Source organism: Amblyomma mixtum, chromosome 1, assembly GCF_055824585.1.
Source record: "Amblyomma mixtum isolate Tamu chromosome 1, ASM5582458v1, whole genome shotgun sequence".
NCBI classification, from domain to species: Eukaryota; Metazoa; Arthropoda; class Arachnida; order Ixodida; family Ixodidae; genus Amblyomma; species Amblyomma mixtum.
Window position 1 is genome coordinate 17943284 of NC_143012.1, and position 13447 is coordinate 17956730.

The 13447-nt window shown below is 47.5% G+C and overlaps 1 protein-coding gene across 1 annotated transcript; it reads right to left on the bottom strand.

Moving 5' to 3' along the window:
• Window positions 1-845: 845 nt before the first annotated feature.
• On the bottom strand, window positions 846-9599 carry LOC149365611 (uncharacterized). Its single transcript, XM_089568938.1, has 7 exons — window positions 9149-9599; window positions 7598-7713; window positions 6232-6299; window positions 5175-5287; window positions 4549-4596; window positions 3140-3316; window positions 846-955 (listed from the first exon to the last, which is right to left on the bottom strand). Exons 1-7 carry the CDS (start codon window positions 9501-9503, stop codon window positions 846-848), a joined length of 987 nt encoding a protein of 328 aa, XP_089425064.1. The 5' UTR covers window positions 9504-9599.
• Window positions 9600-13447: the final 3848 nt, after the last annotated feature.

The window sequence follows — 13447 nt, forward strand, 5'->3', positions numbered from 1 at the left end:
TAAAGGGAAACTGCATAGGTTTTAGAAATCAATGAGCTTAAAAGGGTCGAATGTGTGAAACTTAGAGGTAAAGCATGCGAAGTCTTTTTGGGCTAGCGCTTGAAAAAGTGAAGTAATCGCCGATTGAAATCCGGACGCCCTTCAAGCTTCTCCGCAGCGCACAACGCCAAGTGGAGGGCGCATGATGACGTCATCGAAGGTATCGGTACATTTCCAACGCACAAACGCCTGCTTTGAAGGAAAAAAACCAACGCCGCCGAAGGCGAACCCTGCCGAGAGTTGGCAGCGTCTAGCGGGTCACGGCATGATGTGGCTGGCGACAGCGGTAATTTGAAATCATACCTTCCGTGACGTCACGCTGAGCTTTTCTGCACTCCTCCGGTGCTTTGAGGAGAAGCGCAAATTTAAATCGTCAATTACGTCATTATTTTAAATGCTAGTGCGAAAACACCTGGCATGATTTACCTACAGCCTACATAGATTTGAATCCTTGACTATCGCGAAATTCTCAAAAAAGTGCTGCAGCTGCCCTTTAAAACGAATGTTGCCCGAGATACTTTTTTTTTGTAAACTGTAAGAGGAACGTAGAAATAAAATACACAGTATTTATAGTTTCAATACTCTTTGCACTCGAAATATACTCAGCATTTTCCTTCTACGCATGCGCTTCTGGGAGCACAGCCCCACTTGCCGAGAACGCGGATGGCATGTACAGTTGTTTATTCTGGCTTCCAACAATTCTGAGCACTGGTGGGAGCACTGGCACCTTGAGATATTCCAAGCAGGTGCAGAAATATACCGTAAGAGAACTTTGGTAGAGTACATCTATAAATATCGTTAGAAAATTAACACGGTGGTGCGCTCAACTTACGACCATTGAGGCAGCCCCGGTAGATGTCCACCATCGTAGCGACGTGTCCGGTAGTGATAGTCCTGGCGCGCTTCTGGCTTTCGCCTAGACGGAAAAGAGGACACCGAGTAGGCCATCATTTACAAATATATTGTATGCGTGGGGCTTTAGGTCTTGAGACATCCGGTCAATTAAGGAAGCGACCAAGGAAACTAATAAAATATAAGCCTGAGCAAGTTAACAGCGACAACAGGAATGACATCAAAAAGTAAGAAGAAAAAATTCACAGCGACACCTAATTCTGTTACGTATTAGAAATGAGACCTCATTAGCAGCTGTTGGTACCTTTACCGGAAGTGACGCCACTTCCTTCGAGCCAATGAGAATTCTCCCTTCTGGTGACGTTACTCCCCCCCAGCCAATGAACGAATTTATTGACCGACGACGCATTTTGGCCACACTGGGCTTTTAATGTTCTTTGATTTAAACCTAATTTTCTCTTTTCGGTACGAAGATGTGATAGGGATATCTGAACTTCATCCCAGCCCTTCACACATATTAATAGATGGCGCTATACTGAAGGCCTGATCTTTGCGACTGTAATGCACTACAGGAACAGTTTATTTTAGCAGCAAGTGTGAAGGGTAGTCTTCCATTACGACGCACTAAACCGGCAGTGTACAAATGGAAGGGAATAATATACAGGGTGTTTCCCACAATATTTTACAAAAATAGGCGTTTTGAGTTAGAAGAGCGCTTTTTTTTCGTTATAGCATTATCTATCAGAAACAAAATAAGACGTTTTAGCTTGCAGGCTTGTGAACTAATATTGAATAGTTAACTATTTAACTATCACTGTTAGGCTTCTAATTATTTAGAGATTTGTAGCCCATCGTAAGTAACATCCACATCAGTTTTTAGAATTTCGAAAACGCGGTTACCGTCGACTGTGTGACCCAACAAATTTTGGTTTATTTCAACGAGTTAGGTGCACTGGAGGGGTTGCTTTCTCTGCAAGCTTCTCGAAAAAAAGGTATTTTGGCGCCAGCTAATATTTGTTGGACCACAGCGCCCATGGTAGCCTCGTTTTCGAAATTCTAAAAACTGATATGCATATTACTTACCATGGGATACACGGCTCTCAATAATTTAGGAGCCTAACAGCAATAGTTAAAAAGTTAACTACACAATATTAGTTAACATGCATGCTAGTCAGCCCGTCCTAGATGTATTCTGGTGCCGCCGCGGTGGCTCAGTGGTTATGGTACTTGGCTGCTGACCCGAAAGACGCGGGTTCGATCCCGGCCAAGGCGGTTGAATTTCTTTGGAGGAGTAATTCTCGAGGCCCGTGTACTGTGCGGTGTCAGTGCACGTTAAAGAACCCCAGGTGGTCGAAATTTCCGGAGCTCTCCACTACGGCGTCCCTCATAGCCTTAGTCGCTTTGGGACGTTAAACCCCAATAAACCAAACCAAACCAGATGTATTCTGGTGTACGACACCGCTGACGATGCTATGCCGAAAAAAGTGTTGTTCTAACTGTGTGTCTGCTTAGGGCAGGTAGTGACCGCAGATCCGGGTCATGAGAGGGAGATAACTAGAAGAATAAGAATGGCGTGGAGCGCATATGGCAGGTTCTCTCAGATCATGAATGGTAGCTTACCAATATCCCCGAAGAGAAAAGTATACAACAGCTGTATCCTACCGGTACTCACCTATGGGGCAGAAACGTGGAGGCTAACAAAGTGGGTTCAGCTTAAGTTAAGAACAACGCAGCGAGCTATGGAAAGGAAAATGATAGGTGTAACGTTAAGAGATCGGAAGAGGCCGGAGTGGGTGAGGGAACAAACGCGGGTTAATGACATCTTAGTTGAAATCAAGAGGAAGAAATGGGATTGGGCAGGGCATGTAATGCGAAGGCAAGATAACCGCTGGTCCTTAAGGGTAACGGAGTGGATTCCAAGAGAAAGCAAACGTAGCAGGGGACGGCAGAAAGTTAGGTGGGTGGATGAGATTAAGAAGTTTGCGGGGATACAGTGGCGGCAACTGACAAAGGACAGAGTTAATTGGAGAGACATGGGAGAGGCCTTTGCCCTGCAGTGGGTGTAGTCAGGCTGGTGATGAACTGTGTGAAGTCTTAAGTGAAACAGCCTGCATATACATACCTGCTGCTGCAAAGCAAACAAAACCACTAACTATACCCGAAACAATAACTAAGGAAATAGAATTAACCACAGCGAAATTACAGAATAGAACGAAGTTGAAGGGTGGAGGGAAGGAAGAGGGCGTGCCTTTGAGTGCGTCGCTGATGTCCTCCTCAATCCGCATGCGCATGTAGTCGAGGTAGGAGAAGCGCGTGGCGAAGTCCGGCACCGGGTTCTTGTCGCGCCAGTGGGCGCACGTGTGCTCGTAGAAGTCCCTGCAGGCCGACACGCTCGCGTGCTCGATGATGTCGTCGAAGCGAACCCCTGGTTTAAAGGGACGCGAAAGGATAAGCTAACCTAACCTAAACTAACCCTACGCAGATGGATAGGAATACACACAGGCCTCTTGCCCAAGATCTAATGTCTAAAGTATACGGTGGAAGCCTTTTGTCTATGAAGTCTATATACTTTATATAGACAAATCATGTAGAGGAGTATATAGGCAATACAAATCCAATGACAGTCTATAGACAACCAATAGATTTATGGTCACGCAAAGACAGTCTACAGATCCTTTTTATAATGGCAGTGTCTAAGTGTATGCGGTGGAAGAAGGTGCAATGCGAGGATTATTAGGAGGTTGTGCTAGTTCAGGTCTTCGGATTTTAAGCAGCACAGAGACGCTTTCATTAGGCTACACCTGAACATTTTTCGGCTCGAATGGACTCATCTGAATTTAAAAAGAAAAAGAAAAGACAAGAAATGTCAAGGTTCCCAAACCAAAGTCTCAAATAGACCTAGCAAAGAGATTTATTGCCTGTATGGGGTTCAGTAGCAAAAAAAGTCTCAGATGGACCTAACAAAGAGATTTTTACCTGTGTGGGGTTCAGTAGCAAAAATGAATATCAAATTTTGTAAATTTAAATTGTTACAATGATAGTTGCACATAGTTAGGCGGCAATGTTTACAATTAGGTTGTTGAAAAAGTTTTGAATTTATAATAGTTCGCTTAGTTCACCTAATGTTTTACAAGAAGATTTGGCTACAGAGTTTCCCCACCAGCTTTCGTTACGGTACTAGAAAAGAAGAGAATTGATTTCAAGGTAATAAACCACGGCGAAGCTCGACAATCTGTTGAAACCTAATTGAAAAGGGTTGTTACCCCTTGGTAAGAAAAGCAATTTTTTAGATTTATGTACAACGAACTTGCAACAGTTTGGACCATAGACCACTGAGGAAGTAATTTTTGTTGTCCGTTCTCACATTATCTATCAAGATAAATATATCTGATGTTTTCTTCCTAAGGAAATGACGACTAAGAAAGTCATAAAATAGCACCGAAGTTTAAGAAAGCCCCTTTAGTGAGCAGGAAAAATTGGTTGCGACAACTTTACTGTGTTCTGCTGATACACCAGTGCTCGATACTCATGTCGCATGGGATCTCTCCCGAGTCTTGCTCCTCGCACTTCAAAGGACTGAGCATATCCCTTTATGGCTACAGTATTTACTTTTTTTTTCATGAAAATCCGTAGAAGAGTTAAGAGTGGGAGGCTCACCGTCGTCGACGCAGCTTTTGAACGAGCACTCCACCACGGTGATATTGGCTTCGCGGAAGACGGGAAATGCAAAAAGACGAGAAGAATTTGGTTTTAATGTGACACGCATAAAAACATGTTCATAGCCTTGACAAAAGCAACGAAAAACTATGCCAATCAAACGCCGACGATATGTGGGTAGCGTGCGTCACTTTCAAGTTTACTCGACCTGTGTTAAAGCAATTGTACGCCACCTAGCGTTTAATGCTAAAAAAATATTCGACGGAGAGAAAACAAATTTCGCTTCCCGCCAGCATTCTTACACTCTTATTACACCATTACACCTACATTACATTACCGTTACATTACACCACTACCACATTACACCACCATTACACATTACATTACACCACTACCACATTACACCACTACCACATTACACCACCATTACACATTAGATTACACCATTCTTACACTCTTATACACTTCATACACTGAGCAGAAAGGAGTTAAAAGCGAGTAAGCTGCTGTCTAGTGCACGCCCTTTTTACCCCCATATAGACCGGCAGGCCGGGAGACGCATGCTCCGTCGACCGATTTCTGCTCCTTGGGTCCGTCAAGGACTCCGCCGCGTGTGGCGCCCTCACTTTGCATGAAGAAGAGTATGCCGAGTGGTATGAAGAGCAACAGCAGCAGGAAGGCCGGAAGCAGCGAGATAAGCATGCCCGCCACGCCCTCCTCGTCCTCGATGATCATCTCTCTGCAATCGCACGGGGAGGATGAAAGGAGAACGTGCGAGTGAATGAATAGATGAACAAATGAAAATTGAATAGGCGTCCATGTTATGCACGGAAGAAACAAGTTATGAGCCTGAAACTGAAGGCCCTGTCATGTCAGTCAGCCACCTACCCGACTAGTCATGCAGTCAGGACCGCCTAGCGTCTGCGTTGCTATAGCAACACCCGGGTATGCGACAAGAAGTTGGGGGCCGTAACAATGGCGGGAAACCTATCGGCTGAGCTTGCTGCTGGCGCCATTGTTGGCGCCATCAACATCATCGTCCACTGCGGAACAAAGTTTTCCCACTCACCTCCAATCATCCCTGTCCTGCACCAGCAATCTTATCCTCGCAAATATGAGAAGCTCGTCTCCCTTCCTCACCACTTGCTTTCACAGGCTTCGCACTGCCACTCCTTGGAAATAATTGCTACCTTAACGTAACAGCCGTCCACTGCTCTCGGCATAGCACGCATGGCGAAGTCCATTTTATCTTGATCTACTGGGGTACGTTCATTAATCCACTCAACTCTCTTTCTGTTCCCCAAAGCCAATAATATTTAGCTTCAAAGTTCGTCCATCGACCGTTTTTTTTCTCTCAGTGCTTGGGCGACGCCCATCGCTCTCCGTCTACTCCAAACGAAAAGGAGTAAAAAAAAGAGTAGCCTGCGCGTTCCCTTTTATTAAAGGGGTTGAGCTAAAAGGCATCTTACTACATTTTTACTCCCCACATAGGCCTATTTCTGTTTAGCGTGTGGAGTTTTTTCTCCTTGACAGTGTTCGCCACATTTTTAGGCAAAAATAATATCGAAAATGCAATGTCCACGTTCTATTTCGAGACTGGCGACTCCAGAGGCAGGACAACCACGGGAAGAAATCAAATAAGCTCGAGCTCGCCTTTTTAAATTATACGAACTCCTAACTCACTCTATCATCTCCTTCACTTCTTCTTCGTCTTGACGGGGCTCGCTCATTTGCGGAGTACCAGGCGCGCTCTGTTGAAGAACAAGAAAACGCTAAGCGTAAGAGCGACGAATCGTGAATTATTCGCTGCGCCTGACGTCAGAAACATCGGAACAACCGCTAACGTGAGATACTAAGCAACGCCTTGAAATAAGTGAGGAAAACGAGGCGCTCCAGGCCTTAAGGTTTATATTTAGAGATACGTGAGTGGGCGACTTTCTCTGAGGCAAAAGGGTTACTGTGTGTGGAACTGAGCTGCGGCAGTTCAGTCGGCCACCTGGGAAACAGCGTCGCTGACAACCATGCAAGTTTTTGTGACGACGAATGGTGAAAGCTGACGAAGCGAGTTTTTCAAAAACTCGCAAATCAAGGGTGCAGGTAGTCAAGCACGTTATTTTACACCTATATTTAATGGTACAGCTTTAGGAGCCCCATCGTCGGCCATGCGTATTCGGTCATAAAATTCGCCCATTGGCTGGAGAGAAGTGACGTTGCCAGATGGGAGCATTCCGATTGGCTGGATGGAAGTGACCTCAACAGACAAGATGTGACGTCACTGGACCGGAAGAGACATTACTTCTGGTTAAGGCATCAACAGCTGCGAATGCTTTTGCATTGCCTACACATAATAGGAATTAGGTGCCCCTACGAATTTTTATAAACCGATGCCATGAGTATGTAGCGGAGAAAGGGCGTAAGGTCCATTTCTGTGTTCACTGCCTTCCGCGAGAGGCCGCAAAGGTGGCGATTACGAGAGGCCCGTTTGATTGCCATTAGCCCTTGCACCGCTTCCAAGACGAAGGAGGACGGGGTATAATAGGTGCTTTTTTAAACCGACATCGATCGATGGCGACTTCATGAATTTTTATTCACGCTTGTAGAGAATGATGTTCGGTCTCTCTGCACTCCGATTAGTGCAGGTTGAGCACAGAAGTTTTGCGTAGTTGGCGCAGCTTTCGTTTTCACTAAGAGGACACCTTCAGTGTAACCACTTTAAATTCGAACGCTCCCTATACGCGGCATGTGTTTGTCTAATGGGCTAACTTTTAAGCTTTTAAAATGCAACTAAATATGAAAATCGGAATGGTAGGTTTGGTTTCTTAACACTGATGCACTTCAGTATTGCTTTAAATGATTCATTCAGGTCCATTAGCGACATCTGTGACACTAGGAATTCACGTGGTCAGAGGTAAGACGTGAGCGCAGTGGCTCTGCTAACGAACGGCGTCAGAACATGTCTGCAAGAAAACGAGTTGCCCGCTTGAGACCAGAGCCCTCGGTTGCTGAACTATAGGAACCCAACGTTTTTCGGGGTGACGACGATACTCACGGTAATTTTCTCTTTGCCAGGAACACTCGTTCCGGGCATTAGAGGCAGAGGTTGTGGCTCAGCCGGGGGAGGCACAGGTAGATAGGGCGCTGCTGGCAGAGCAATAGGGGCTCCGACTGTGTGCACGCATGCGAAATGAAGATACGCATTGTTACATATCGAGGGCTGAAGTTTCGGCAAATTAAAATGACACCGCTTCCCACCTGCTTTCGTAAAGTGGAGCTCAGGGTACCTGCATGTCATCCGCTGCCATTTTACGCGTTCTATCTTACGCGCTAAAAGATCATGGTCCACTAGGCGACGACTTTTACATTGAGTTTTCTCTGATGGTTCAACAGCACAAACACACACAGACCAAGAAGGAGACAAGACACATACACAGCGCTGAACTTAAAACTGATTTTTTATTAGGAAGAAGCATGTCATAATATACACACACGAACAAACAGCGCACATGCGCAATGACAACAATCTCCTAGTACTGAAAAAGGTAAAACCGCTTTAAAAGCACGTGTGTATCCGCAGAACCGCTATCCACTGTGTAGCATATTCATTTCTCTAACAGATAATGTTACAGACGGCGCACTCATGCACCCTTTATCTTTCCGGATAATATGAAAGGCTTCAACAATTTCTCTAGTGCGCTGGTCAGAATGACAAAACAACGCATCAGTGTCACCAAAAAACGGCGTGCATTTGCATGTGAAACAATGCTTCGCTAGGTTAGTTTCTTTCTTCTTTAAAGAATTAGCGTGCTCCATGAGCCGCACGTTAATACAGCGGCCAGTCTGGCCTATGTAGGTTGGTTGGTTTATGGGGTTTAATGTCCCAAAGCGACTAAGGCTATGAGAGACGCCGTAGTGGAGGGCTCCGGAAATTTCGACTACTTGGGGTTCTTTAACGTGCACTGACATCGCACAGTACACGGGCCTCTAGAATTTCTCCTCCAAAGAAATTCTAGCCGCCGCGGCCGGGATCGAACCCGCGTCTTTTGGGCCAGCAGTCGAGCACCATAACCACTGAGCCACCGCGGCGGCTATTCTGGCCTATGTAGGCAAGGCCGCAGGACAAGGGGATTTGGTAAACTATGCCAGTCTTACAGGGAACATATCTTGTTTCATGATTGATGTTGCAAGCATTTCTTCTGCGCCCGTCATGTCTTCTTTGAACCGCCGCTCCCACTCTTTCTAGTTAGTTATGACATGCTTCTTCCTAATAAAAATCAGTTGTAAGTTCAGCGCTGTGTATGTGTCTTGTCTCCTTCTTGGTCTGTGTGTGTTTGCGCTGTTGAACCATCACTATGAATCTACACCAACTAGCCCAATCTGCAGTTCTTCTACAGCTTTCTGTGGTTCTGGCACTGCTGTCATCACAATGACGAAGCCTTTAACCTGGTGTGGTCGCTCACAGATCATCGGTGGTAAATACGCTCTATTTTACCGATGATCAGGTATTAAGCTAAGCTGTTCTGTCGCCAACAAACTAAGAAAGAAGATTAGGAATAGCCAACGCATTATACTTGATGGGTCTTTGAATGGTGCGTAGGCTCACCTCCAGGGCCAGCGGCGGCAGCAGCTGCGGCGGCCATCTGCTCCTGCTGCATCATCTGCTGTTGCATCATCTGTTGTTGCATCATCTGTTGTTGCATCATCTGTTGTTGCATCATCTGCTGCTGCATGATAGCTTGCTGTACCTGCGGGTCCATATATTGCTGGCGCAAATACTCCTCCAGGCCGGCCTGCTGTAGCTGCTGTATGTACGGGCCGTACTGCAGCTCAGCGCCTTCCTCGGCAAACGGAGTCATGGAGCTCATCGATTCGCCGAACACCTGCTCGAGCGGTATCTCGACCACGCGGTAGCGGTAGCCGGGAGGCGGGTTGCCCAGTGGTTGGTTGCCGGGTTGCATGACGCTGCGGTGGCCCTGGTCCCTGACTGAAGACTCAAGCTAGTGCCCTTGTCACCCAAGCACCTTCAGAGATACCTCAAGAGCTACTCAGGAAGGAGGTCGGTATCTGTATCTCACGGGCAGCTTCACCGAGCGAGCAGTCTGTCGCTTATCGTTTCGCACAGAAAGTAAGGAGTCACGGTAACTGAACGAAGGCGCGCGTTGCAAGACGGAAACAATGGCGCTCGATTCTGGCCTTGGCTGGACGCAGCTGCGTGCTAGCTGGTTCTGTTAGCACTACGGTGCACGATCTGGCTACACGATGGCACGCTAGGCGCGAGTCGTTCCTTCTTCTTCATCGCCTTTAACTCCATGGAACACGACGATACACTCTAAACACGAATACGTCTATACGGGAGTATAAAAGGAGTAAGCTGTGTTCTAGCGCATTCTCTTTTAAAAAAGGAAGTGCGCTGGAGGACAGTGTACACCATTTTTACTCCTTTCTGTTCTGAGTGTACTGATGTACTCTGACGCTTAAAAGAGCAAGAAAAGGAGGAGGAAAAAGCTTTATTTTCAGGAATCTAAAGCAGGCTGCCTTAGCATTATGACTTCACAATGGGAATTGCTTTTATTGCAGACGTCATCGCTGTACGTTTAAGCGGCCTCTGTCATTCCGGTTCGTGATTTCACGCTCTTGACATAACAGAAGGCTGTTTGGCCAGGTTGTTAGTCGCCGGAGCTCGTGCAGTGCTCTTTTTTTTTTTTATTCGTGAAGTCTGCCTTGAGGCATAAGTTGAGAAAAGGGGGAGTGGAATGAAGGTTACAGAAAGTTAAAAGAAGGAGTGTAGACCAGTTTCGGTGAGGTACTCGCATAGGCTGCTGGTGAAGTGATTGTCCATAGTCCACTTCACATAGTCCCCGTCGCGGTTCCACCACAGGCCGACCTCCCTGAGGAGCCGTTTTCTAATAGGGGCCGTCGCTGGGCAAGTCCACAACAGGTGCCGCACATCACAAATGTCCGGTGCAGCGCCGCAGTGAGGGCACCTGTCAGTTGCTGGCAGATATTTATCACCCCACCGATAACGGACAGATGGGGTCAGGGCCGCCCGAATCCGGCGCACTGATACCTCCTCCTGCCGAGTTAGACTACGGGGGAGAGGGTGCGAACACGGAGGAATTAGAGCGCGTGTTCGCTGGTGCAGTGCTCTAGCCCACATTACCCTCGCACTAAGTGACCCTCGCACTAGTCGAGCATGACAATTTAAACAGAGACACTGACATGGGGAGCATATTAAATTTCTCTCGTGTTGTGTGACATCTCGATGTAAACTAAGGTTGCCGTTCAGGCTACTTTCTGCTCTTTACATTTGTCAAGAAGGTTGCCCTTTGATATTTTTTTTATGGCAGTCTTAATTACTCGATGGCGACCGATAGAAAACCTTAAAAGAAAGATTTTTCTATGCATAGGAAGAACGGATCAAGTACTCCTCTGTCGCATAGGTACAGCTTATATGCCAATATATGCGGAATTGGTAATTATCGACTGTGCATTCTTAGATGGCGGGTGTGAGTGAGTGAACAACTTTATTAAGCTCTAGGTTTGCTTTTCTTCTGCGGCTGTCAGATGGCTTCGTCCATCTGCTTGTACAAAGGTCGGCTGCCCTTAGTCCAGGGCTCCGCTGGAAGCTGCTGCCAGTTGTGCTCGCCGAATCAGACCTTCTTGGTCGACTCGGCGATCGCTGGAGAGCACTCCCTCCCACTGCTCCCCACTCCGGTTTGTTATAACTGGTACCACGCTTATCCTCTGGCATGCCCACGTTATGCGGTACAGCGTGGGTGGTTCTTGGCACCAAGGGCATTTGTCAGTGCATTGTGTGGGATACATTTTATTGAGTACGTGTAGGTTCGGGTACGAGCCCGTTTGTAGCTGCCTCCACGCGACAGAGTCTTCTCTGCTAAGGGAGTTGTGTGGTGATGGATACCGCTTTCTGCAGCCCTTGTAACAGTTTAGTATCGCCGAATAATCTTGGGGTACAAGTTCGTTCTCCTCGAGGTCGCCTACGTTGGATGCTCGGTAATGAGTGTACCCTCGAGCTATCCTGTCCGCCTCTCGGTTCCCTGTTACTCCCGCGTGTCCCGGCGTCCATACTATCGTATGCCTGATTGGTTCTTCGTTTGGTTGTCGTTGTGTTATGTGGCCCCCAGGAAGTCTTCGTACCACCCCTGGCTCTGTGGTGCAGCGGTTAAGCGATGCGCCACTGCCCCGGCAGGTGGCTGTGTGCAACGGTGGCCAGGTTGTGATGACTTCGCGAGGTCACATGTGACCTTGGTGGCAGGAGTGTCATCTGGTTTTCAGCTCACGACGATGTCGATTTTTCTGCGGAACGGGAACCTTCTAACGCTCTGGCATTAAAATGAGTGGACACCTAACTGCAATTAGCTGTGACATTGTTACAGCATAAGAACCTCGTTTTGTCGTTCCCATGCAAACCAAACTCAGGCAGCACATTCCTAGCTCCGCCTTCTTCAGGACGGGAGGAGTACGTCCTTCCTTCCGGCCTCACTCTCCCCTTCTACTAATGAAAAGGTGTATTTCCCCTCTCCAGTCTGCCACCCGCCAGCCGTGACAGGTCGCAGCTGGCTCTTCAGCGTACCACCCTTGACAGGTGGAAAAGTGTGACACCACCGGTGGTTGCATAGACCCGGGGCTCTTAGGCTCTCGCGTAATAAAACTGAAGTGGGCAGTGACGCGTAACTGAGAGCTTGCGCTAGGCGCGCCGCCATGACATTAAATTATGTCGCCCTCTGTTCCTCATTTTGTCACCGCGTTTCACTGTTTTCTCTATACAGCCTATGGTGGGGAGATTACTGCTACAGGGAACGTTATTGCGGGGCTTATCTGTTTATCCCAGCGAAACCGTTCCAGTCGTTACTCACCCCGAATGAATGCTTGCATCCTTGGGATCAGAAATGGGTGGCACACGCTACCTTGTGTGCGCACAGTCATTTCCATTACGAACGCTATGTCTTTCCTGATAATCATACCCTGGCCTGGAGCATCTGATGTTATAAGATGTGTGGGCGACACCCCGCCATGAAAGATCTTTATTTATGTTCGTTACTGTTTGTGAAGTGGGCCAAACGTCGGCCAACCTGGGCGCCCACCTTGTATATTAGCCCGCGGCTTCGAATCGTAGCCTCCCATCCGGTTCACAGTCCTACTCCTGTGTAGCCGGTTGGTTGACGGTACTTGCATCTTAAGAGCAATACATAGGTGCTAGTTTTGCGATATATCCCATTAGCTTCTTCTGAAGTGGACCAGCGGTAGTGTGCATTGTTTGGTTTGGTTTATTGGGGTTTAACGTCCCAAAGCGACTAAGGCTATGAGGGACACCGTAGTGGAGGGCTCCGGAAATTTCGACCACCTGGGGTTCTTTAACGTGCGCTGACATCGCACAGTACACGGGCCTCTAGAATTTCTCCTCCAAAGAAATTCCACCGCCGCAGCCGGCATCGAACCCGCGTCTTTCGGGTCAGCAGCCGAGCACCATAACCGCTGAGCCACCGCGGCGGCGGTAGTGTGCATTGTGAAGGCATGTTTTGTATAAATTGAAATATTAAATAAATTCTCCCCAGCAGTCAGGCGCCATGCGTATATAACTCCGGAGCGACGCGCGCGCCTCCAATGGCGGCGCGGGCGTCTGGAGTGGGATGGCCGTGGTATTCTGGTCAGCCTATAGGGACGGCTAACTGGAAAACACTGCAGTAAGTTGAGCGGTATCTTGCTGTCAGTCGTGGAGTTTCTTTAAGGCACCCATGCACCCTGAAGAGAGTAACTGCTGTGTTGTTGAGTGCAGCAGAATGTATAGAACTCGCAGACATTGCCACATCATATGCAAACCATAGTTAATTACGGGCATACTGACGCGAACTGCTTTATGCGACGTAAAGAATATATACTC